General features: G+C 57.1%; 1 protein-coding gene across 2 annotated transcripts; it reads right to left on the bottom strand.

Moving 5' to 3' along the window:
• Window positions 1–907: 907 nt before the first annotated feature.
• NUP88 (nucleoporin 88) lies at window positions 908–26,220 on the bottom strand. 2 transcript variants are annotated; one of them, XM_058705350.1, is made up of 17 exons: window positions 25,883–26,219; window positions 24,067–24,236; window positions 23,184–23,309; window positions 20,055–20,141; window positions 17,252–17,428; window positions 13,796–13,982; window positions 13,215–13,362; window positions 10,218–10,316; window positions 5,808–5,898; window positions 4,414–4,515; window positions 2,741–2,899; window positions 2,378–2,503; window positions 2,230–2,295; window positions 2,048–2,128; window positions 1,625–1,751; window positions 1,374–1,492; window positions 908–1,151 (listed from the first exon to the last, which is right to left on the bottom strand). In XM_058705350.1, the coding sequence occupies exons 1-17, from the start codon at window positions 26,177–26,179 to the stop codon at window positions 1,088–1,090; spliced, it is 2,226 nt and encodes a 741-aa protein (XP_058561333.1). In that variant the 5' UTR covers window positions 26,180–26,219; the 3' UTR covers window positions 908–1,087. The 2 variants fall into 2 exon arrangements, with proteins under 2 accessions (XP_058561333.1, XP_058561334.1); XM_058705351.1 differs by lacking the exon at window positions 4,414–4,515 and having other exon boundaries at window positions 25,883–26,220.
• Window positions 26,221–26,297: the final 77 nt, after the last annotated feature.

The following is a 26,297-nucleotide window of genomic DNA, read 5'->3' as shown; positions in this document are numbered from 1 at the left end:
CTACATCAAGCGTTAAGAGCAGCCCCCAGCTAATTTCAACGTATTAAAATTGGCACCAGTAACGAGGCGGGAAATTTGTAATCGCGAAGAAAAGCTGCCAGGGAACCGCGCCGCCGAGACCGGCGCTCTGCGGACCTTTCTCGCCGAAGAGGCGCCGGCCGGGGACCCCGGATCAGGGACTCCCCGTGGTGTCTAGGGCCGCACAGGCAAACTGTTCGAAGTCCCTCGAGAAGAGCATCCCGTGAAACCCGAACTGAGCGTCTTTCTGGCACGAAACCGTGAGGCTGCCCTTGCGGGATACCCCTCTCGGCCGGGTTTTGTGTCGTCCAGTGGGAAACGGAGGCGAAGGTGGCACCAGCCGTGCAGACGGAGGGAGGGGGGCCGGGCCGCACGTCCACGCGCGTCTCACCTACCTGCCTCCTACCTGTGACCCACCTCACCGCGTGGCTTTCTGTCGGTGTCGCCCCGCCGTCCCTGGGCAGGTGCGGGGTCACCTTTCGGAGCTCCACGCGCCGGCGGGCGTGAAGGACCGCCGATCGGAACACAGACCCACGGTGACCGTGCTGGGACGGGGGCGCGACCCAGCGCGGCTCCGAAAGGTAATCCCGCCTGCGGGGGGCGATGGGCCCCGGCGGCCTCAGCACCGCGGCTCCGAGCCCACACACGCGGCGCGGAGCCGTCTGCACTGAAGGGGCGCCTCGAAGGACGTTCAAATTAAAAAGCCGCCACGTCGTTCGCCGCGCGGGTCCCCTCCGTTCGGCGCTCGGGGTCGGCCCCACGGTCGCGTTCCCACGCGGCTCTCGTTTTTGCTCAGGTTCGGAGACGACTCCGTGTGACCCGCGGCGGCTCAAGGTCTCCAGGGAGTTTTAAAACATCCCGGGCCCTCGCTGAGTGCACATAAAGCACGTTCCGGTTTTTAAATAAAAGCATTTATTCAGTAACTACAAAACCAGTCCGAAACGTGGGAATCACGCAGCCACAGTTCATCGGAAACGCCGCCTTGCAAATGAGATGACGCTACCTGGCCGTTTCACAAACACGCCCGAGCCCCGACTCTGCGGCCTCGTGTGCATCCGCGGGCGGCGGCTCAGAAGGTGACGTGGTGCCGGATGTCGTTGATCTGCTTCACCATCTCTCGGATGTGCTCGCCCCTGCGAGACCGGAGGCCGCTCAGAGGGACTCGGCAGGATGCAAACGGGTCACGCGCACCGGAAACGCTCCGCCGAAACTCCCGCTGCGCGGCTTCGACGGGAGCGCGCCCGCCACCGCCACGCAGTCCCGCTTCCGCCCCCCTCCGCCCCCCCCCCCCCGCCCCCATCCGTCCCCCGGGCCGGTGAGCGCGGGACACGCCGGCGTCAGGCGAACGCACTTACTCCTCGCGCAGGACGGACTGGATGCACCTGCGCTGGTGGGCGCTCAGGGCGATGGTGGGCTTTTGAGGGCTCGGCCCCTTCTCCATCTTCCGCTGCTGGTAGTCCTTCTTCACGGTCACCTCGAGTACCCGACCAGAACGCGCGTCGGGCCCCGGTCCGCGCGCGCTCGCTGGTCCCGGGGGTGGGGGCGGGGGCGGGGGCGGGGGTGGGGGTGGGGGGAGGCACGCCGGCCGCCGCGCGCCCTCGCCCACCTGCTTGATGGCGTTGCCCAGGTGGCGGAGCTGCTCGGGGATCAGCTGCAGCTCCTTCTTCATGTCCCGCTCGCTGTCGGACAGGACGGGGAGCTGGGCGCGGAAGCTGTGCAGGACTGTCTGCATCCTGGAGGAGGCGGCGGTGGGCGGCTGGGCCACGCGGGACACCTCCCCCCCCAACCCGCGCGCCCTAGACCCCGCCCCCCCCCCCCGCCCCCTGCCGGGTGGCCTCTGCCGGGGGGGCCCCGCCGTCCCCCCCCCCCCCCGCCGGGTGGCCTCTGACGGGACCCCGCCGTCCCCCCCCCCCCCCCCCCCCAGCGCCTCCGAGGCCAGGCGGCAGTCGCCGCGGGCCCGTCTTCCCGAACCCCGTTCGGACGCGCGCTTCGTCACCACAGGGGGGCCCGGACGGCGCCAGCCGCCGACCTGTTCGTGAGGTCCTCCTGTTTCTCCTTGGCCTCCTCGTACTTGTCGGCCAAGCGCTCCGCCATCTCCCGGAGGCTTTTCCTAAGGCAGAAAACCAAGGGTCCTGGGGTCCGCCCCGACGGGGAAGCCGGCGTGCGGTGGCGCGTGTCAGCCACGCTCCCGCGTCCCCCCGCGGCGCTCACCTCTCCTCCCGACAGTAACTCAGGTCTCCCAGCTGTTTCTTCTTCTGGTCACACAACAGCCTGACCCTGCGAGAACAAGAGAAGCGAGGTGCGACCGGAGGCCAGGCCGGGGCCGCGACCCGCCAGGGGCCCTGCGCCGCCACCCTACCTGCGCTGGATCTCCTCCTTGGCCAGGTCCTGCTTGAGGACGTACTGCTCCCGGAACACCTGCGTGGTCCGGCTGAGGAGCTGCAGGCTCTCTCCCGGCGGAGGGGCCGCGTCTCTGTCACACAACCTGTCAGCGGGGTTTCCGCCGCACGGGCTCAGGCCGGGGGGGGGGGGGGGGGGGGGGGGGGGCGCTCCGTCCCTCCTTTTCGGCCTTCCCGTCCTTCCCCGGCCCTCCGCCCCCCGCCCCCCCCCCCCCGCCCACGTGGAAAGGTGCCACACGAGACAGCGGACGGAGACGCGACACACGGCGAGCGTGAAAACGGGCGGGACCGTTCCCCAGACCCACACGCCCCAAATCCCGTACTTCAGAAACGCCGGATTCTCGACGCTGCGCTGCAAAATGCTTCTGATGTGCTTTTCAAAGGAATCCGGGGTTTCGGCCAGAATGCGGAGGGGAGACTCTTCCGCTGCCTTGTCTTCCTGGGTGCAGAGCAGGGGAGGGGACACCGGATGGACCGTGCTTCTGCAAAATACGGAAGTGAGTCAGACGCCATCTCCCGCGGTGTCCTCTACGGCGAGGACCCCAGGGAAGCACGAGCCACGGCTCCCTGAGCCGTGAGAACACGGGAGGAGAGAGAGTGTTACTTGTGTGACAGGACGACACCGCGTGCTTTCTGCCCTGAGGAGTCACCTGGGGAAAGCGGTCCCTGTTCTACCAGGACCGACCTCTGACAAAGCATTTCTGCACTCCGTCCTTCCAAAAAATAGTTTGGATTGACAAAGGCAACACAAAAACATGAATTCATCGGGGACTCTTTCTGCAAAGGACGGGAGAGCCATTTGTAAACCGGAGTCACAAACAAAAATAAATGACTCATTTCCTAGGTGTCATTTCAGATTTGGCCAGAAAACCGCTGTGCCTACTGGATTTGCTCTGTTGAACTTGATCCTAAAGATGAGATTCACTCGAATATTACAGATATTCACAGCGGCGGTGGCGGGAGCACAGACGCACCCGCGGGCGCCCGATGAGCATCCTTACGTCTGTGGGACGGGAGCTACTGTAAGGACACCTGGGTCCCCGGGGAGCTGGCGCATGTGTGGCTTTTCCCTTCGGGCTTAATGGTTTCATTCCGAAGGGACCCGGTGTGATGGGGTGTCACCGTGTTAGCAAATGTGTCGAGGTAACAGGCGAGAAGGTGATTTCTTCCCACCTTAGTCTTGCTCGTTTTCAGTCTTAGTAGAAAAAACACAAAATTGATGGTGAATTGTTTATCTTCCTTTCCAAGTGGCGTAACTGTCACCCTTCAGAGATTGTGGGGATTCCTCCAAGGACGTCAAGCGGGGCTGGTGTTCTCAACGAGGTCTGTGCGCAGAAGCCCGTGCTCTGCACCGACACGGGGCAACTGGGGGCGGGAGGGGGTCGCGTGCCCGACACTCCGGTGGCTCCTCGGGACTCCTGCTCCCGCGCTTGTGACCCATGGGTGACCTTCAGGGCCGCCCAACAGTAAGTGGTGCTTGTAGCTTCACGGGAGCTCCTCAAAGGGAACGATCAGGAGGCCACTTTCAACACCCCCCCCCCCCCCCCCACTGCTGAGTTCACGTCCCCTGGTGTCGCTCCGAGGCCGGTGGAGACGGGAAACTAGGGGGTCAGAAGGCTGCGGGTCTACAGCCCCAGCGGATGTGTTCCGGCGACCTGAGCACGGTGTCACCTCCCCGGACAGAAGGGACGGTGCCGTCCTTGCGGGGGGCTCGGGCTACCCTGGAGCCTGGCACAGGGACGGCGTGGATGCCATTTCCACTAAGTCACGTGAGCAGCAGAGTTCGGTATTTTACCGCTTTTCCACACTGGGAAGTAAAGTTCCCGACTCTCTGCCTAAAATAAGTCCTTTCAGGCGTGGCAGCGACAGCAGAAACCTCCACCCCTCTCGCCTGCAGAGCGTGAGTCCCGCGTCTCCAAGTGGGAACGACAGGCTCGCTCCCCGCGCGGGTTCTACAGAGCGAATGAGAGCCACGTGGGCACGAGGACGGACTTACAACAAAGGCCTGATGAGGCACTCGTAGCTGCTGGTGACACAGATCATCGTGGGCCCCAGGATGTCTGGGACGATCCAGAACCCTCGAATCGGTGCCGGCTGCCTGGAACGACACAGCCACAGCTGACTTACAGGGACGCGGGGACCTGGAAACCGAGTCAACAGCCCAGAGGCCATCTGGCTCGCCCAAACCCGGCGGTTCCCGCCAACTGACATGCCGCTCCCTGCCCGCCACCCAGGCCCTGCCGTCTGCCCCGCCGGCGCCCAACCCTGACCGGATGCCCTGCACAGCGCCGGAGCACGGCCCAGCACCCGGGTCACATCGCTTCGCCTACCATTCCCGTCCCCGCCTGGCGGAGGAGGGCGGACCCGGGGACTCGCAGGGACAGCTTCCCGGGCTCTCGATCTCCCCACTCCCCTGCCCTCGGGCGGCAGTGCTAGCGCAGCACCCCGCCCTGCAGCTCCTTGCACGGTGCCCTTTCGCCTTTCTGGGGAGGTGAGGTTGGGGGCGGGGGAGTTAAAAGTCTTTCGGGCTTGAGATCTGCACACGGCATCCTGTGACTGCGAGCCAGGCCACTGTGGGGACGACGGCCCCCGTGTGACCTCCCGGCTCACAAGGTCCCCTCCCCCCAACGGAAGCCAAGGCCGTCCCAGCCCTGACGGCGCTCACGGATTTCCTGTCTAGGGACCCGCTCCCAAGCGGCCGTTCGTGTTTACCTGTCGGAGGAGCGGATGGGAGTCGTCACCCACTTCACCCGTTCGCCTACTGGTGCCAAGGCCGCCCTCCCCGGCCCCAGGGGTGCCCTCGCCGCCGTCCTCCGGGAGCCCCCGTGCTGCCGGGTCAGCCCCGGCCCCCCCTCGGCCCAGCTCCTCCGGCTGCCTCACCGTTGCTGAGCAAGGCCGCTGCAGACCCTCAGCCCTGCTCTCCTCCCCCTGCGCCCTCCCCCGGCCCGGCTCTCTGGCCGCCCTGCAGGAGCGTCCCGCTCCACCGGGCCACCCTGCAGGAACGGACCCCTCCGCACGCCCCCCTCCACACCTTCCCTCTTCCCAGGTCCACCCTCCTCCTGTGGCCCAAATGTCCAGAGGGCACCACGTGGAGGCAGGTACCCCTGTAGACACACAGCAGTCACTCTAGGTTCTTCCCTTTCCTCTGTTCACTGAACGTTTACTGTCCGTCGGTCCATAGAAACGGTATCGCAGACACGAGGCCAACAGTGCACCGTGACGCACGCAGACCCGGGCTCTGCCCTGACCGACCGCACGTTCTCCAAACACAAACGGCGACCGTAACACGCGCTGGGCAGAGAAGGCCCCTCTGAAGACCGGACGGGACGTCGGGGTCGCCACGCCCTCCAGGCAGAGTGGGACCGGTGGGCGACGAGGGCGGGTCCTCACCTGCAGGGCAGCGGCTTCGTACACAGGATGTGCTCCACGAAGCACTTCTGTTCCGCAGCGAGCTCCTGGAGGCTGTCCTTGTCCTCCTCATCTGCAAAGGCGCAGACACACACAAGTGACTGACGCGCGGACACAGGTCTGTAAGTTAAATGCAGCGAAGGCTTCGTCCCGGACCCCGTCCCGGGCTGCTGCTCCCCAAGCACGACGCCTTCCCGCCGCAGACACCTGCTTCCCACGGCGGGGCTCGGCTTCAGCCCGAGGGGAGCGCGTTTTCCTCGGTCGGCCGTGTGCCCCGAGGGGACACTCCCATCCCGTCCCTTCCTAGCCCACACCGGGCGTCTCACAACAGCTGCTCAAACGCAGTTCACAATGCACACAACCCATCCGTGTAAAGGGTGGAATTCCATGGGAATTTAGTGCGTTGTAAGAACTGTACAAGCGTTGCCACGGAAGGTGCAGAACCCTCGCTACCCAGAAGGAAGCCCTCGGCTCTGCCGCTGGCCCGGCCCCAGGCGGCCACCACCAATCCACTTTTGTCCCTGCGGACCCGCCCACCCTGCACACGTCACGTAAATCGCATCACACGTGTCCTTGTCTGGGCCTGGCTGCCTCCACTCAGCATGTCTTCGGGCCCTTCCGTGTTGCACGATATGCTGTCGGATAGATGGCTGTGTACTCGGGGTGATCATCTGGCTCTGAGGAGTAATGCTCTGAGGAGTAATGCTGCTGTGAACATTCGTTTACAATGTGTCCACTTCTCGTGGGTGTGCGCTGGGCAGAGGTCACGCCGTAACTGGAGGTTTGATCACCCGAGGAACCGCCACACCGTTTGCCCAAAGGGCTGGGACGTCTTACGTTTCCATAAACGCCACATTGACAACACTGGTTACTGTCCTCTTTGATTTTAGCTGCTTTAATGGGCATGAAGTGGTTTTGGGCATCTTGTTTCTTGACCAATGACGCTGAACGTTTTCGTGGGCTTAATTCTCTGTACCTCATCAAAGGAACAATAGCTATTCAACTCTTCTGTCCGTTTTTCAAGTTGGGCTCTTTAACTGATTACTGAGTTCTAAGAGTTCTTTCACGTTCTAGACTCAAGTCCGTGACCAGACACGATTTGCAAATATTCACTCCCATTCCGAGGACTACCTTTGCACTCTTGTAATCGTGTTTTCTTCTGAGAGTTCTACAGGGTTAGGTCTTATTTTCAGGTCTTTGATCCCTTTTGAGTCATTTTTGTTATGGTGTGAGGCAGGGGTCCAATTTCATTCTCGTGTGTGTACACGCACCCTGGTCCCAGCACTGCTTCTTAAAGAGACTCTTCTTTCCACGCTGATGTGTCCTGGGACCCTCGTGGAAACCAACTGGACTCCCGGTCCCATGCCGTCAACCTACACGTGTATGCTTGTGTCAGCATCACACTGGATTGGCGTGCCTTCTGTAAGGAGCCGTGAAATAGGGAAGTGTGGGTCCTGCAACTTTGTTCTTGTCTGTCAGGACTGTTCGCGCTCTTCTAGGTCCGTAGAATCCCAAATGAATTTTAGGGTCAGCTCGTCCATTTGTGCAAAGCTAGCTAGAACTCTGACAGGCTGGCACCGGATCTGCACATCGATCTGGGGAAGACTGCCATTTAACGGTATTAACTTTTCTGATCCACGAACGTGGGAGATTTATTTCTTTCAGTAATGTTTTATAGTCTTAAAAGTGTATGTTTTACGCTCTTGTTAAAGTTAAGTCTTATTTTGTGTGTTTTGATGCTATTACCAACGGGATCATTTCCTTAATTTCCTTTTGGGTTACTGCTAGTGGGCAGAAACAGAACTGATACTTGTACACTGCTCCTGGGTTCTGCAACCGCTCTGGGCTCACTTATTGGTATAGATCCTTTTCCAACGGGTGTCCTATGACTTACTATGTAAAAGATCGTGTTTTTAGAGAAGAGCGTTTTCGTTCTTCCTTTCTAATCCTGATGCCTTTTATTTCACTTTCTTGGCTAATTTCCTTGCCTGGCACCTCCATTACATGGAATGCAAGCGGCAGGAGCAGTGTCCTCTTGGATCTTGAGGGGAACGTGTGGAAAGCAGACATGTAAACAACTCAACTGGACATTCAGCTGAGGTTTCCAAGCAAAACCCTGGCCACGTGTCCTGGTTTCATTGTGCCAATCGCAGTAAAATGTCAGAAAAAATACAACTGGGTTTTTACAAAAACCCCAAAGATTTGATGAGTTAGGAAATTCTCCACCTATCTGAACGGCAAAAGATACTAAAATTAAGAGATTCACTGTTAGGACATCATGCTTTAGAGGAAAAAGCCACTGATGTACTCATACCTCAGAAAGATCAAAAGGTCTAAATGTCCAGTCACACAAGGGCTCTCTGAAGAGATTAGGAGTGTGGCCACGTGAGGAGAACCCAATATAGAGACGGGATCCCCCCGGAAAGGCCTGTGGGTGAATGGACTTCTTGCGATATACACAAGGGGACCCAAAAAAGTTCTTCAGAATTTGTAGCCACATAAACGCTGCTTGCCTTAGACTGAAAGGGTCACGGAGATGATGAGAAAAGGCTGTTCCACCCCCAAAATTCTGCAGGCAGAAAACTGGGTAATAAATCAGCCTACCATAGGTAAGTGCTACCTTTCTGGAAAAGATGAAGGTTTGCTCAGAGGGCAACAGTGCCAGCCCGGAGGACTATTGCCAAGCCTTGAAACCTACTAGAATTTGAGTTCTGAAACTGCGTAGGACCCGTGGTTGCGGTTTCCTTTCCATTTTCTCCCCTTCTGACCTGAAATGTCTGGAAATGATAGGTATGCCTGTCCCACCACTGTGGTCTGGGAACAGAGAACTTGTTTTCTAGTTTCAAGGTCCAGGGAGAGGAATTCTGCCCCAGGATAGAATCTGCTCTGCCCCAGGATAGAGTCTTTACATATCTGAGTTGGATGACGTAGAAGATTCAGGTAGGACTGGGGACCTGTGAGCTCATGAGATTTAGAGGAGCCTCTGACGTCCGCGTTGCTATAACGATGCTACGGTCGGTGTATTTGGCACGTGGGTCAGGTGTGAATCTGTGGAGGCCACGGGGTGCAACAGACTAGACAGAACAACGGACTCCCCAACGGGGCCTGTACCTAAATCCCCCGAACCTGTGAATCGTCAGGCCACAGGCAAAGAGGAAGAGAGGCCGCGGATGGAATGAGCGCTGTTCGTCGAGGTCTCAAAGATAGATCATTCTGGATTATCCGGGTGGGCCCGATGCTACGACAAGCTTCCTTAAGCGGGAAAGAGGGAAGCAGAAAAGGAGAGAAGGACTCTACTCGCCCCTGCGCCCCCTGCTAACTTCGTAGCCGGAGGAAGGGGACTCTGGGCAAGGGAAGGCCGGGGAGACTGGACAAGGCTAGGGATGGGGTCTCTCCCAGAGTCTCCAGAAAGGGAGACCATCCCAGCACCCCTAACCTAGAGAGCTGTGAGGTAATAAATCCGCACTGTTGCGGCCCGCTGAGTTCGCGGTGACTTCTCACAGCAGCAAAAGACAGCTACGGAAAACACTTGGGCCCTTGCCCATCAAACGCGGGGCTGGCTGTGGGTCTTCTGTAGACGCCCGAGCAGCCTGAGGAACTTGTCATTACTCGTTTGCTGAGTGTTGGGACCAGGAAAGGCTGCCTCTCCTTAGACGCCTCTTCTGTCTGAGACGATGATGCAGCTTATGTCCTCTACTCGTGCGGCGTCGTCCTACGCTGATGGATTTCTGGATGTGAATCCAACCTCGCGTTCCCGGGATAAATCCCACGGAGTCCTGGGCCGCCGTCCTGTTTGTACGTCCGTCACTGGATTCGGTTTGCAAACGTTCTGTTGAGGATTTTTTGCATCTGTGTTCGTGAGGGGTGTGTGTCTGCGGTTTCCTGTCCTTGCACACCTGTCTCGTGTTGGTGTCGGGGGAGCAGTGACCTCCACGAGCGAGGCAGGGGTGCTTCCTCTCCCTTCTGTTTTTGGAAAAGCCTGTCAAGAACTGGTTTCTTTAAATGCGGAACTTTTAGAGCTCATTGTCCTGAGCTTATCTCTTCGGGTAGTTGATTGCTGTTTCGATCTCTTCACTGGTTATAGGTCTGTGCTCACGTTCTGGTTTTTGAGTCGGTGTCGGTAGTCTATCTTCCTAGGGACGAGTCTGTCTTGCCTTGGGGCCCTACGTGGCGCGGAGCTGTTCATGGTTCCCCGTCATAACCTTGAACACCGTCGCCATGAGGTCAGCGGTAGCGTCTCCTCGCGGGGTTGGTCTCGCCAAAGGTCTGTCCATCTTGTTGATGTTTTCCAGTGACAGTCTTTGGTTTCACTGATTTTCTCTATTACTTTTCTACTGCAAACGACTTTTCGACAGAATCTGGGAAACATACCAAAAGGCTCAGGGGACTCACCTGACCCGAGAAATTTGTGAAGCTTATGAATCCAAGTCAGCCCGACACTGTGGACGCCGGCTTCGTGAGTGCAGTGGTACCTCGAGGGACACTTGGGATCTGCAAACGGAGTCGCGGAGTACAGGCCGCGTTAGAAAATGGGTCTTAGGCACCTACCCCGGCAGCCCGCAAACGCACCGGTCCACGAAGTGACAGAAGGTGACGGGACCTGCACGCGATGCTACCACAGCAGGGATCTGACATTTTAAAACTGGAATTCAACTTTCAAATGTGTTTGAAGTATTTTTCAAAGTCATGAACACAACCCAAACGTCACTTCTAAACCTTCACAGGAGAGTTCAGCAAAACACCACCACTGGCTGCCTGTCCGTCCCCCTCAGCACATGCATTTACAGCTCTCGTTGTGAGAACACGGTGCCTGAGAAAGTCACGGCTCCGGACAACACCTGTGCCGGCATCACCGACCCACGCGAACCTGTGCAAGCAAGCGCACGAGCGGGTCAGAGGCCCGGCCGTGGCTGCGGGGCGAACTGTCATCACGGTGCGTCCAGGCAGCTGGGAAATGCCAAGTCTTACTTGTCTTGATAACGCGGACTTACAGTCTTTACGTTCAAGTTTGGATACGATTCTCTTTTTTTCCCCTTAAGTAACCTTTAGTCCCAACGTGGGGCTCGAACTCACAACCCTGAACCAAAACTCACATGCTCTTCCGATCAAGCCAGCCAGGCACCCCAAGTAAATTTTTTTCCTTGCTATAATTCTTGTTTGACATTCACTCATTCATTCTAGAGGCGGCGAGAGAGAGCAAGCGTACACGCGAGAGCACTGGCGAGGAGGAGGATGTGGGAGGAAAGGGAGGAGGAGAATCCCAAGCAGTCTCCAAGTTCAGCACAGAGCCCAACAGGGGGCTCGATCCCACGACACTGGGATCACGACCTGAGCCAAAATCAAGAGTCAGACGCTTAACTGACCGACCCACTCAGGCGCCCCGACAGTCCTTTATATTCATACTAAGAAATACGAGGAACCGTTACGGAATTTTAATGAAAACTTCTTTACTTCTCTTGACCCCTAGTATTAGTGAGACTACATGAGACTAAAAGATGAGTTCTGGACACTTTACTTTTGAATATTTATCTCCGTGACTCGGTACTTCTAAAACATTAAGCAACCAAAGCAAGATACAGAAATAATTTACACGCGAAAGCTAATTTAAGATGCAGCCGTCATCCATAAACCCCTAAATGAAACTTCCTTCCAAGAGCCTCACTTTACCTTTAACTTCATGGTTCATAAATATCGTAAAGCAAATACTAGTTTTTCTTTTCTATTTTACACGTCGGGGTTCTGAAAACAGCACTGTGCCACGAAGAGTTTTAAAACTCCTGGTCTATGGCGATCCTCTCTCTGAACAGTAAAATATTAAAAAGTTTCCTTTTTTCTGCCCACACTTGCCGCTCGTTCAGGTTCAAATCCTCTCATTAGGTCTACTACTGTTTCCAGCGACTTTTCGAGATGTGCCTGTGGTGCTGACATTAATAGAAAAACCTCAATATTGGGAAGTAAGAGAAATCTGTTACAGAAAAAGGCAACGTTAGTAACTGAAGTAGGAATTTGCCAGGCATCCCTGTCACATGGTCATCCACTCATGTCAATAAAAATCTGGGCATGTTTCAATGATTGGAAGGTGCCCTAAGTAAAAACATGAACAGGTCGGTTTATTAGTTTCACAGATGTGAAAATAATTAACTCTCATTAGAAGATAAAAATGCCTATGTTTAAGATTTCCCAAAGAGGGGCGCCTGGGTGGGTCAGTGGGTTAAGTGTCGGACATCTGCTCAGGTCACGGTCTCGTGGTTCGTGAGCTTGAGCCCCGCGTCGGGCTCTGCGCTGACAGCTGGAGCCTGTCTGGGATTTTCTCTCTGCCCCTATCCCACTTGCGCACGTATGTGCTCGCTCGCTCTCAAAATAAAAAAAAAAAGATTTCCCAAAGACATTACATACCTTCATAAGGAAACCAGTGAATTTGTCGCCTACGACACTGGGTCTCAGTCTCCTCAGCCCTAAAGCGAAGTTCGGAGACCACGCAGACTACACCTCTGTGGATACGGCTCCGCGAGACACGCTCGGTGAGCTCCCTATGCCGGTCTGCTGCGCAGGAACCACGACCCCTGGCTGTGCCGTACCAGGCGCACAGCTGGACCATCTCCAGGCAGAGGTGAGCCCCCCTCTCTCCGCACCGGGCCCAGGAAACCGACAGGAGGCTCTGAGGCGTGGTGGGAGGGCACAGGGTCACAGGGTCTCGTTTCAGAGGAACCCCAGAGGTCATCGGATGTCACCCCTACCGCTTCCAGATGAGAAAACGGACAGCAGGGGGGGCTGACCGAATGCCTGACGTCGTCACAACTATGAGCGAAGACCAGCGCGCGCCAGGCTCCTTCCACTCAGCCCCGCGGCGTCTCAACGACACGGGCTTCCGCCGACTCAGCATCTACTCAAAAGCTCCCCGGACGAACAGAGGTAAGTTGCCGCAAAGATACCAACCCAGGTAAGTTAAAATAAAATGAAAAGATAAAAAGGACAACATTCAAATTGGCTCTGGGGCTAACAAGACTCCGTAACGTGCTCTAAAGCGAAGAAAGAGGCTTTAGAGAGCGATCTTAATGTGAGCGTGTTATCGTTTGATTTTTAAAGTTCGTTTTAAAGTTTATTTGCATACGTTTAAGTAGTTGAATCACGAAGCCAACTTTTAAGTAGACCGGGAAGAGTTCACTATTCTGACTCCAGGGGGATCCAGACCACAGACCACAGACCACGATCTTAAAATGTGGGAAGCACACCCAGCCTTTCCTGGACCCAAGTGCAGCGTGGTGACTGAAGCCACGGAACGTGGCTGGCTTTGCACAGCTGGGTCCCAAACCAAGGTGCCCGGGAATGGCCTGTGACCGTCTCCGTGGAAACAGGACGGGACAAGAGTCAACTCCACCAGTACGTTACCTCTGTGAAGTCTGATGGGACAAGAGAAGTCAGAATCAAAGGGGTCATCCTCGCCGGACGCCAGCTTCAGGGCGAGCTCCAGCTCCACGCACTCGAACACGTACAGGGAGGGGACGAGGTCGGCCCTGGGGTCCCAGGACGTCTCCGACTGTAAGAGAACCGGCAGTTTCAGGCTTCACGCTCGTATGAAAATGCACACGGTTCGGAACAGAAGAAATTCTTAATTCCACCCCTCTCACCAGGGCCTTAATGTTCTCGAAAGAGGGAAAAAAGGCCTCTCTCCTTTTGGAAGGTCGTAAATCGAGTTGAGAAGAGCCAGTTTAGCGATTCGTGGGTTCTCTGTATCTGTCACTGAGGTCACTGAAGCCCGCCACTCCGAGCGTGGACAGAGCACGTGGGCGCCTTCTAACGTCTCGCCACGTGGACTTTTAGGTGGGCTTCACCTAACGCTAGGTGTCTAATTTCCAAACGACACAGAGGTGCCAGACATAAAGGGAAATCCTAGCGTCCTGAGCGTCCTCGCCGGCCCGGGAACCACACGCGGCGCCGGAGACGCGAACGCAGACACGGGCCTGGCTCACCGTCTGCTCGTCTTCCTCCTCCCCTTCCAGCACGACGCAGTGGTACAGCATGCCCGACTCCGTGGCAATCACCAGGATGTTGGGGACGCAGGGTAGGCAGAGGACGGCACAGGCGTCATAGCCGTAGTTGTCCTCTGCCGCGGGGTGCATGGGTAACGGGCCTAGCAGCTTCCCGACGGTCCCGGGGCTGAGGGAAGAGGGAAAGCACACTCGGACAGGTTGACGGAAGACAACCACGCCACCGCGACCCCTCTTCTGCAGCTGCCGGGCCCCAACTGAAAACAGTGCCACGGGGGCACCTGGATGCCTCAGTCGGTTGAGTGTCTGACTCTCGATTTTGGCTCAGGTCGTGATGTTGTGGTTCGTAGGACTGAGCCCCACATCGGGCTCTAGGCTGACAGTGCAAAGCCTGCTTGGGATCCTCTCTCTCTCCCTCCCCCTCCTCCACTTTCTCAGAGGTAGACATAGAAAAACAGAGAGAGAGAGAGAGAGAGAGAGAAAAGAAAGAAAAAAAGAAAAGAAAAAAGAAAAGAAACCAGAAGCTTTAAGAAAAAACAGAAACAGAAAATTCCGTGGCGCCGGTACTCCTGATGTCTCCACGTCTCACTTTCCCCTGGACTTCCGTCTCCCTGGTGCCTCTCAACTGGAGGTAACTTTGTGCGCAAGGGGACGCTGACAACGTCTGAAGACATTTCTGGTTGTCACGACCGGGGAGGCGGGGGCGGGAGGGCGCTTACTGGTGTCCAGAGCAGAGATGCAGCTCAACACTGCCCCGCCCCCCAGGATGCCTCCGCAGCAGTCGCTCAGCGCAGAGTCCCCGGGGCAGGGGCCCAGAGGCCGTGCCCCCTGCTCACTCTGGCTCCAGCCTCCCTCACCCCAGCGAGGCCGCGCTCCTGCAAAGGCCAGAGGAGAGCTCCCAGCTGCTAAGTCCACGGGCCACCAACCCGACGTGCTGCCGCATTTACTGTGGGCTCACGGCTGCCTCCCGCATCCTTCACGCGTGCAGTCCGGTCTCCTGGCTCTCTTCGGGCCCCTCCGGACACCCCTCTCTCACTCCTGGCTCGAAAATACTGGCGCTCCCCAGCATCTTGTTACAAGCCCTCTTGGCTTCACAGCACACACTTACGCGAGGGCACACCGAGCCACGCCTGGCCAGAACTACTACGGACAGCCTGTACTTTCTCCCCAAACGGAACTGCTCTCTGGGGCCTCGGACCCAGTATTTAACTGGATTAGAGCTACAGTGACTGGGTGCTGGGTGACACCCTCAGGAACCGGTGATGTCGGGCAAACACACGTTTGTGCAGAATTACAAGACCACGTGCTAAGTGCGACAATGCGAGAACGAACCAGGTACAGAGAGAGTGAGGTAAGAAAGGTGTCAAACACAAGTAAGCCCGGGGGCGCTGAGAAGGTTGAACGTGTGACTCTGGATTTTGGCTCGGGTCACAATCCCAAGGTTCGTCAGGCTCTGTGCTGACCGCGTGGACCCTGCTGGGGATTCTCCCTCTCTCCCTCCCTCTCTGCCCCTCGTCTGCTTGCTCTCTCTCAAAATAAACGAATAAACATTAAAAAAAAAAAAAAAAAAAAAGATCAATGGGAAAGTATATTCTGGGAAGGGGTGGTGAACCTTCCAAGCTAAGGAACAGCTCTGGAAAGTTCTGGAAGCATGAACGACAAGGACCAGCAGGAAGGAGACTTGGCTTTCTAAGACAACAGAAGACAAGTCGGCAGGCCACGTCAAGGCCCTCAGAGCCTCCCTGCCGGGCGACAGCGTCAGCAGAGGTTCACGTGAAGAGGGACAGAGCTTCACTTTCCGAAGATCAATCTGACAGCAGTGAGGGGGTGACACCGAGGGGACTGAGATGGGGTTCAGGGCAGCGACCGAAGGGGACGAGGGTCTGGGCAGGAGATGAGGGTCCGAAGCAAGGACAGCAGGACAGAGAAGGGGGCTGGCGCTCAGGGAGTTTTCGCGGTTAAGGGCAACAGAATGTGGGGCTGGGCTGGACCCGAGAGGCTGTGGAAGGCGACCAGGTGATGAGGTGCGGATAGGTGGGTGCTGGCCGTGGGCGGAGGGAGGCGACAGCGTTACCACGACGGCCAACTCCGAGCAGGGGACATTCAGGTGGAGGCGGATGCAGCTGAGAGCGAGTCCCCGCCCGCGGCGACCGCGGAGGTCCCCGTCCTCCCCTTTGTGATTCTGCTCCCGCAGGGACCAGCGGATCCCTCAGCCCGAGCTCGGATGCCAGGGGCCACCCTCCTCCCCCCAGCTCACCCCGCCCTCTTGCAGCGCCCGAGGCCTAGGACTCACACCTGCCGCTCGCGGGGCCCTGACTTCGTAGGGGGCCAGACGACTCATAAGTGAATCAAGTCCGTTAGCCTCTGGCCTCACGCCTTTCGGGTTACAAACGGGCCAGGATCCTCGCCCTCTCCCGCCTGCGACCGTCACCCGGACTGGTGATCCTCTCTGTCCAGTCCCCTAGTTCCGACTGTCCACAGACCGTTTCCACTTCATGAGCCCACTACCATGTCCAAGTGACCACCTGTAGTAACAACCCCCACTAGCCACCCCTGCTGACCCCAGTTTTGGCTTCACGGCTCACCCCCTAACCCGACCGGGAACGGAGTCTTACGGACCCTTCCTCCGTAGGAAGCGCGTCCGCTTCTGCCCCTGCTTCGGAACGGCCCCGTTCCGATCCCGTAGACGGTCAGCTAACGTCTGCAGCAGCGTCTCTAAATGTCTCTCTGCCCCAGAGAGGGTCTCTCTGTCCCTAACCGTCTGCTCTGTCCTTCTGTTTAGAAACCATCACTGGCTTCCCGCCACCCTATTCCTACAGAAAAGACCCCACGTTCCCCAACGTGGTGTTTAGCTCCTCCCAATTTCCCCCCGGGCAGATCCTTCCGGCTTTACCACGTAACGCTCCGCAGCCGAAACCACGGCTCCAGCCACGAGAGCCTGACCACTGAGCCGCGAGAGACACACGCCCTCGGGACTCAAGCAGTCATGCCCTTCCCTGACCTTCGGTTAATCCTCATTAGAGGTCAGTCCCTGTCCGCGAAAACCTCCCCGACTTCTCCAGCCGCGGCACGCTCTCCTTCCTCTGGGTCCTCCCGCCCGAGCACCGTGCGTGGTCCGGGGACTCACAGCCAGGGCGCAGGTCCCCACCACTAGCTGCCCTCTCAGTGCCTGGCTCACACGAGATGCACGACACTTTTGTGGTTTAGACTTTGTGAAAACAAATCCAGTCTTCGGTGATTATCCAAGAACGTTACAGAACCGACCCAAATAATACGAGGCAACCAAAGGTTAAACGGTCTGTACGCATCTTTCCCCAAGATACGCAAAGCAAGCATCAAGAGGCTGCCACACGTCGAGAGACGGGACACCCACCACGGACCCCAGTCTGGCTGGGCCGGTCCACGAGGGGCACCCGTGGATGGCACCCCCCCACTCACCTGTGAACCAGACTGACGTACGTGAGGAAGGTCTCTCCGTTCTCGTACAAGATGTACAGCGGGTACCCCACTATGTCACCTTTGCCTTTCTGTCCAAACATGGTCTTCGGGACCGCTGACAATGGCCCGAAGTCAAACGCCACCGCTGTCTCGCCCAGAGATGCAGTGTATGCCCTTCTGAAAAGACATTTAAAAACCGATGTGTCAAAAACAAGAATGAAAACGAAACGTCTGCTAACAGGAGATGGGGATGGAGTTTGCACTCGACGGAGGACACAAAATAGAGCACAATTAAACGACAGAAACACGAAATTATACCCCGCTTCCTCTTAGTTTAAGCGTACAGACACGCAGACAGGACACATACACGCACACACACGCGCACACACAGAGAAACAGGAAGGAAACGCTGAGCAGAGGGACACGTTCACCCCACAAGTACCTCCTTTGCATCGGCCCCGCGTCCCGGGCCCCACGCTGTCACGGGGTGCTGGGGACCCACCAGTGACTTCAACCAAGGCCCCGCCCTCCAGTGAGACACACAGGGCACGCGCAGAAAGGAACACGCAGCACAAAGCCAGAAAATGACATTGTCAAGAAAAATGAAGTTGGGGAGGGGGGCTGCCTCGGGCTGGGCTGCCTGGGAAGGACCCTGACGCGGTGATGTCTGAGCACGGATTCAAAGGAAGGAGGGGAGGCGTCAGCGGCCACATGGGAAGGGGGTGGATGTTGTCTGAGGAATGGACAGCGAGGAGGCCGAGCTCAGAACCGGGACACAGAGGGAGAAAGAAACTGGAGGGGACATCCTGTGGGTTGCGGTCAAGGATAAAGCAGAATGAAGGGCGCCTGGGGGGCTCAGTCGGGTCAGCGTCCGACTTCGGCTCAGGTCATGATCTCACAGTTCGTGAGTTCAAGCCCCACTTAGGGCTCTGTGCTGACAGCTCAGGGCCTGGAGCCCGTTTCAGATTCTGTGACTCCGTCTCTCTCTGTCCCTCCTCTACTTGTGCTCTTTCTCTCTCTAAAAATAAGTAAACGTTGAAACAAAAAAAAAAGAATAGAACGGAATGACCTGCTTTATACCCAAAGTGTCGCTCTTGCTGCCACGTTAAGGAGAAACTATAGGAGATGACAAAGATTTCTTTTTCTTAATATTTTTCTGTAGGTTTCCCCAATTTTCTACAATAAACACATATTATCTTTATCATCAGGAAAAACAAATGACGAAACACGCAACTTCGTAATTTTAAAGTTCAGTATGACGGGTTATCCGAGGAGACTCCAGTTCAATAGAGGGTTACTAAGTGCGGGTAGAAGAAACTCATACAGTTGGAGGAGTGATGTCACTTTATTGTGCTACAACCACCACGTGTGAGTTTATCGCGTGGAAAGGTATATGGTGTCAGGAGGCAGGGAAAAAAAATGAGGAAGCCCCAAATCAGAACAAAAGAACAGCCTGCGTTCAACTAAATGACCACGACAATGAAGGGACAACAGACATGGAAGTCAGAGAGACTTCAGTGACCCCTGGCCATCAAAAGTTTCCAAGAGCTTAATAAATGCAGGCGTGTTCCCCATGATGACAGTAGGTGTCGACGAGTGAGTGCCAACCCCGTGCCAGGACCCAGGCTACGCACTTTTATGCATCACCTCGTCCATCCCGTACGGCGATCCTAGTAGAAAGCGCCGTGACTCTACTTTATATTCACAGAACACGGACACGAGGCTCGGGGCCGCTGAACGGCCGGCGTGCGCCACAGTGAACACGCGGCGGGGCGGAGATCAGAACCCGGGGCCTGGAGCTTGGAACAAGTGCGCGGGCAGGGAAGGTGCCCGACCCCGGGGTGGGGTGGAGCTGCCGAGTCCCGGAGGCCGGTACCTGCCACGCGGGGGTGGAAGCTTTAATTTAAGAAGCGACTGCCCGACACTGACATCGCTGAGCTGAAACGCTCACCCTGAGACTCTCCGGGAGAGTGAAATCGGCCCCAGGTCAGCAGCAACCTGGGACTGGGCGCCAACGCGGGCTCTCCACGTTCCCAAACGTTAAGATCCAATAAATGTAAGTTCACAGCCCGAGATCAGCAATCACAGGGTGAGGCGGGGACTGTGGGTCAGGGGCAAGGGCGGTACAGATCTAGACCCCCACTGCCCCCACCCCACCGCGCTGTTCACACACAGAAGAGCTACGTGGGAAGTAGTCAGAGGACGAAGAGTTGGGAAAACAGGAATAAACATGACTACTAGAGGCGACCACCACGGAGACATGGAAAGAACCAAATGGAACTTCTAAAAATACAGCTACTGAAAACGTCACTCTACATGCACAGGCTGTGGGCGGTCCTGTGTGGTCATCACCAGAAAGACCGGTCAGGAGGCCAGAGGGACGGGGTTTGTGAGTTCCAAGGGTGACCGCTGGTGGTTGGGGAGCCTGGAGCGTGCCCCTGTGGGGGGTGGGGGGGTGGGCGCCGGAGTCAGAAGGGCTCCCTCTTCCTCTCCAGGTTCTGGGTGTACACGGTCTGGGAGGCGGGCGGCCCGACACTCTGACCTCGAACCTCTGCCATGGCATAACTTATCGCCTCCGTCAGGACACAGGAGGGAGCCCGTGCCAGGCAGTCATTCTAGAACCTTCTCAAGAAGGGAGCAGCTGGCAGCGATAGTGACCCTCAGCCACTCTGTCCTGCCACCCACTTCTGCTCACTCCTCAGGTCCCCGGCGGTGTGGTCACCGCTGGAAAACCTTATAATCTCTGTTAAAACTGCACTTATGAGCCCAATAAACGAACTATTTTGTGACACCAATAACTCACCCTTTATTGAGTATCAGGCTCTCCTCTTCCGCTTCTGAAAGCACAATGACCTTGACGGGTGTCTGAGGCTCACGGAGAGAGTAGATCCTGGCGAACAGAAGAGCACGGAGCCCGCACTTAAAATTCTTTTCTTTTTTTTTTTTTTAACAACGTTCAAAGTTTTGAGAGAGAGACGGAGCGCGCGCACGCAGAGTGGGGGAGGGGCCGAGAGAGACAGAATCCCAAGCAGGTTCCCCATCCTCCTGGAGCCGGACTCGGGGCTCGGTCCCAAGGACCGTGAGATCCTGACCCGAGCTGAAATCAAACAACTGAGCCCCCGGGTGCCCCAAAACTCTTTCATCTCAAAAGCGCCCTTCTCCATCTGATCGCTGCCGGAGAATCTTCCTACTGGTTTTTACAACCATTTCTCTGCCAAAGGGCGTGCTCGCACTGACAAAGCAGCCCACTTCGCCTGTGTCCGTGGGCCCTGCGCAAACACCCTCTCTCGCCCCCGAAGCCCTATGAGCCCGCCGCACCCCGTCACGGCTCTGGGTCTACCTGAGTCCACAGGCACACTCACCTCGTCCCAGCGTCCCCCCAACCGCCCCAGGTGCACCAGCACCCCCGCGCGCGCACCCCGACTCTGCGGCCACGTCCCGCCGCCCCCTGTACGCCCACCGGGCGCAGAGGGAGGGACGCCCGGCCCCCAACGGCCCGCGTTGCTGGACGAGACGCAGCCCCTACTTTCTCAGGCAGCAGCATAAAACCGGAAATGCTTTCTGTAAGTTTTTTCTGCCACAATCGTTTTAATCTAAAATAACAAGTCAACGACACGTGTGGCTACAGTTAAAAGGAGAATTTTCAAAAGGCCAATAACATCGTTAGCAGAAACCTAACACCCCTTACAAAGCCCGTACGAGTCAATCACTCACCTCGCCCGACCACCCTCAGAAGTTTTAAACTCCGTTTGCTCCGTTACCAGCGAAATACCATTTAATAGACGTTTTCAACAAAAATCTGATGCAACCGACCACGCACGCACGGTGGTCTTCCTGGCTGCCCGCGCGCGCTCCTGACCTCAAGGTGCGTGCTAATACCAGATGGGACGCGTGAGAAGGGAAGGCAGCGGAAGGGACAGCAAGCACAACAGAGCGTCGAGGGGTGTCCTGTTGCCCCGAAGCCGTCCACAGGCTCCAGAGGTCAGGGGGAGGGAAGTGACCGGTGCCCCGTACTTATTTATTTTTTACAAGTTCATTTATCGTGAGGGAGAGTGCGTTCACGCATGAGCAGGGGAGAGGCGCAGAGAGAGAGAGAAAGAGAGAGAGAAAGAGAGAGAGAGAGTGCGCGAGCGAGCATCAAGCAGACTCCACGCTCAGTGCAGAGCCCGACGTGGGGCTCAAATTCACGAACCGTGAGGTCACGACCTGAGCCGGACACTTGACAGACTAAGCCACCCGGGCACCCCAAACACCCCATATTTTAAAAAGAACCTCCAACAGTTGGGACCAGATACCTCCTTCTGGGCGTCACACGAGAAAGGCCTCGGCCACACCCCGGCCCCCAGCCGGTTGCCCAGCCCACGTGACAGGAAGACCAGGAGCCCGTCAGTGTTCAGGACGAGCTCTGTGAAGGGAGGGCGGCCCCTCCTACTTTCCAAGGCAGACGGGTGAGCAGGGCGACACTCGGCCAGACTCAGAGGCGCCTGTACGTAGTAACGGGAGACTCGTGTCTCACGTCCCGGCCGAATGCCAGACGTGCTGCGGGAGCCACAGGCCACCAGGCCGGGGAATTCTCGGCTGAACCTGACACCTCACATCCCAGGGCTGGTGGCACGGGAGTACTATACGGTATCTACTTCCCATACGGAAATTTCCAGGGCCGGGCTGGAACAGCGTCGGGACTATGGTGCAGGTGCTCAGTTCCCTGTGGCCCTTGGGGGGCAGAGGAAAGGACCCTGGCAGGTCCCATGACTCCACAGGAAAGGGCACAATGGTTACGCTGAGGGTGCGGGAGATAGCACGTGTGTGTACGCCCCACCGTGAGACAGGGCCCAGGGCACTACCGCTCGCAGAGCGCCTCCGTCACCAGCGGCCCGAGGCTAAGTGCCGCCCGGGCCAGGAGGGGGCGGGGGGCGGGGATACACACACCTGCACGGAGCCTACCACGTCAACGGAGGTCACTGGTGGCAGACAGGACCAAACGGGGACCGGGGTCAGGCCCACCCCCTTTACAGACAGCTGTCTCCCTCAGCTGCCCCATTCTCCCTACCCCCACTACCGAGGAGCTGGACCCAGAGGAAGCAGGAGGCAGCCCCTCCTTACACGTCGCCCCCACCTCAGGGTGCGGGGACACAAACAAGAGCCAGAGCAGACCAGGCCCTCCCCACCCGTTTCAGATGCCCCAGTCTGGGCCTGTGAGAAGGGGCCACGACATGCTGCTGATGTGGACCGAACATCAGAGTTTTAAACTAGACAGACCAAGTTTTACTAACTAAAAGTGACCGGAAAGCTCTGAGATCTAAGAGGCCAGAAAGGGATCAACCATTCAGCAGGGAAGGAAAGGCTGATAAGGCACAGCTAAAAACGGTGATTAGGAAAAATGAAACCGGAGGGACCCATCAGCTGGGTCTCCCCAGTAAATGTTTCACATGAGGCGGATCCAGAAAGTTAACTGGGAACGTTATAGAAATCTCTGGAGGACTGGGGCATGTGATCGTAGAGTTCAAAACCCGGAGGGGCGTTTAGAAGCTGTCAGATCGAAACTGCTTGTTTTACAAAATTGGAAACTGAGGCTCCCCTAAAAAGAATTTTGGATCTCGAAGACAGAGGCGGTGTTGGGACAAGAATTCAAATCTCTCAACTCCCACTTGTATTCTTTTCCCGATGGTACACGACCTCCAAGATGACACGTTGAGAGGGGACGTGCCAGCAGACCGGTAAAGGAGACGGACGGGACGAATCAAGACAGAGCGGCAGTGGCTCTGGCACGCAGGGGAGGGCGTTCAGACGACCTGCCTGCACACTGGTCACAAGGGCCACGAGGCAGAGCCGTCGGCCGTCCCGGGACCCGTTCAGTGGAGCCCCAGCTGTCAGCCAACGAGCGGAAAGAGAATCTCCCCTCGCAAAGCTCCCAGAGAGAAATAGAGGGTACCTGATCACGTTGTCCGAGGTCAGCAGCACGACGTGGGGGTCCAGCAGCTCACTCGGGTACCAGGCGGCGTGCTTCAGAGTCAGGGAGGCCGAGCTGGTGAAGAACCTCTCGGCGACAGGCGTGGTGCTAAAGCGAGGACAACAGCTCCCTAAAACGTTCTGCGGCACGTGAATGGAAACCTTCTACAGGGAAATCTATCTTACTACCGCTTGGTCCTTTCCGTCAAATATTCTCTCAACTCTTGCTGAGAGCAAAGCATCTATTCAGTCAGTATCAGTAAGAACCGAAATAAAAAGATTTTCTGAAGTACAGAGTGTTTTCTAAAAATGACCTTATACGTGATCTTAGGTGTCACGTCTTACTTGATCCCTGCAGGAGCCCTGGGAGAAACTGCTCGGGAACTACCATCACTGCTGCGGAAGCGAGGAAATGGATTTAGAAAGCGGACGTTTTACGGGGACCGGGTCTCCGCGCTGTGGAGCTCAAGGGGGGTTTCTAGCTTGCACTCTTTTCTACAAATCTGAGTCAGACTCTCGCTTGTCTGGATTTGTTGAAAAACACAAGACACCAAAACTAAACTCAGTTAAACTACGAGCAAACGGTCTGACTCCCAGACACTAGCTGCTTTCGACACGTCATGCTGCCTCTACCTACTTGAAGACGGAACCCCGATTAGACAGCGCTTCGACAGTTCGGGCAGAAGAAACGTGACCTTACGTATAGCACAGACGCGACAGCAGGCAGCCGAGGCGCAGACCAGCGGGAACACCGCGATGTTCGATTCATGGCACAGAAAATGCACCTTCACCACCACGGGGCTCGAACAACTGTCCGCGCGTACGACAGAAGACACAAACACACGTTCCGTGGACGTACGACTTACCTGCAATTCACCGTCGGTTTTCCGCCTTCGAATTCAGAATTCTTCCCCCATCTTTTGGGCAGCTCTAACACCGTAAGTCCTTTCATTCCTATGAGTGCCACATGCTGTTGCGTGGGACTTAACAGGACTTGATAGATTTCAAACAGGGGCGGATTGATGCAAAGCAGCCTCTGGAAATTAAAAGCAAACTGGTCAAAATAGCTCGTGTCCAGGTAAACACACGTGGCAGGTGCTTGGGAGCACAAGTTACCCTATACTACGCTACAGCTGTGCACCACAGCTAACGCAGGACTCGCCGTACGACAATGAAGCAGCCTGGATAACGGCTAACACTTGGGCCGTTAACTGATGGAAGATTTTTAACCACTGAGACTGGAATGTTACAAGGGACGCACCACATTTCCCTACCCTGCAAAATAAATACTCTGCATAATTTCCCTTTTCTTAAAAAAATTTTTTTTAACGTTTATTTTTGAGAGAGAGAGAGAGGGAGGGAGGGAGGGAGGGAGGCAGAGAAGGGGCAGAGACACAGAATCCGAAGCGGGGTCCAGGCTCGGAGCTGTCAGCACAGAGCCCGACGTGGGGCTCAAACTCACAAACCGTGAGATCGTGACAGGAGCCGAAGTCGGACGCTTAACTGACTGAAGCCACCCAGGCATCCCTAAATTTTTTTCAATTGCTTTATTTTTGAGAGAGGGAGTGAGAGTGAGAGGGAGTGAGAGTGAGAGAGAGCGAGAGCGAGCGCACACGCGCGCAGGGGAGGGGCAAAGAGAGCGCGAGACACAGAATCCAAAGCAGGCCCCCAGGCTCTGAGCTGTCTGCACAGAGCCCGACGCGGGGCTTGAACTCACGAACCATGAGGTTGTGACCTGAGCTGAAGTCAGACGCTTAACTCACTGAACCACCCAGGCGCCCCATAATTTCCCTTTTCGCGACCAAACTCCAACCTGCCCCTGGCAGTCCCACTGCCCACCTGCATTCTGCACCCCCATCAGGTCAGCCTGTGTAGACCCGTGCCGTTTTCAGGACTGCAGAAACCTGCTAATCACCCCGTGAAAATCAAGTCATTTATCAGCGAGAGTCCGCCAGTGGCTCGGGGCAGAGGTCATGCGGTAGAACAGGCGGCACATTTTCTGTGTTTTAATCTTTGAAAGAAGGGAAGCCGGTAATTACAAGCAAAGGCTGCAACGACTGACCGCAGCAAGTCTGGGCCGCTCTCTGTCTAGCCCCAATTTCACACGCGGTGCGCTATAATCAGAAACAAGCAGAACTCCCTCCCTTCCGACTTGGGGAACGAGCTCATCTTCTAGAAGCGAAAAGAAGGAATTCACAGGGGACTCCTGCACGGCAGGCACAAAACCCGAAACCCGGGTTTTTCAAGTCTACCCCTGCCTCGGCGCTCGGCGCAACCCCAGGAGGGAGTCAGGATTACGATTATCTGGCGGGCGTCCCGTCGCGGAACCGGCTTCTCAGAACCAGCCTCCCGAGAAGCGCCCCCCGCACCCCCACGCTCTCTCCGCTCCCCTTCATCGCGGGTGTTTTCCCGGCGGCTTGCACGGCCGCTGCCCTGAGCCCGGGCCCCAAGAACCCACGCGCCCCGAGAGCCTGAGTTGCTCTAACGGTGTCGGAGACCGTAAGCCTCTGACGAGGGAACAAAGACGCAAAGGGAGGCCGCCAGAGGCCAAAACGACGAGGAGAGGCGCCTCCCGCTCTCAGCTGGGCGCCCCCCAAGGGACGAGGGCTTACACCTGTCGGCACACCTGCCGGCGTGCGCGGGAGACCCGAACCCCGGGCAGGCCCCTGCTCGGGGCCGTACCTGGTACTGGGAGAGGGAGGGCTCCTCGCCCGCGCCGCCGAGGCCCCGCAGCCGGACCACCAGGAAGGAGCTGTCGTCCGCGTCCCACAGGAAGAGCTCTCCGCCCAGGCCCAACACCAGGTTCCTCGTGAGCAGCGGCGGCGACGAGGGCGACGGGGAACACGTCGGCTTCTCGGCTTCGGCCGGGCTCTGGCTCTGGCTCTTCAGCCCCTCGCGGAGCCGCAAGAACACGGCGTGGTTGGGAAGCCAGGACTGCCACGGTTCCCCGTCGCCCGCGGGCCCCTCGGCTGCCGCCATCTTGGCCCAACTGCGCTGGTCTCCCCAGTCGCTCCGCGCGCCGCAGAGCGCAGCCAATCCGCGGGCGGCCGGTCGCCCTTCGGCCAATCACCGAGCAGGCAGGCCGGAAGCACGCGTC

Source organism: Neofelis nebulosa, chromosome 16, assembly GCF_028018385.1.
Source record: "Neofelis nebulosa isolate mNeoNeb1 chromosome 16, mNeoNeb1.pri, whole genome shotgun sequence".
Lineage (NCBI taxonomy): Eukaryota > Metazoa > Chordata > Mammalia > Carnivora > Felidae > Neofelis > Neofelis nebulosa.
Note: the sequence above shows the minus strand (reverse complement) of the source record. Positions and strands in the feature narration are given on the sequence as shown.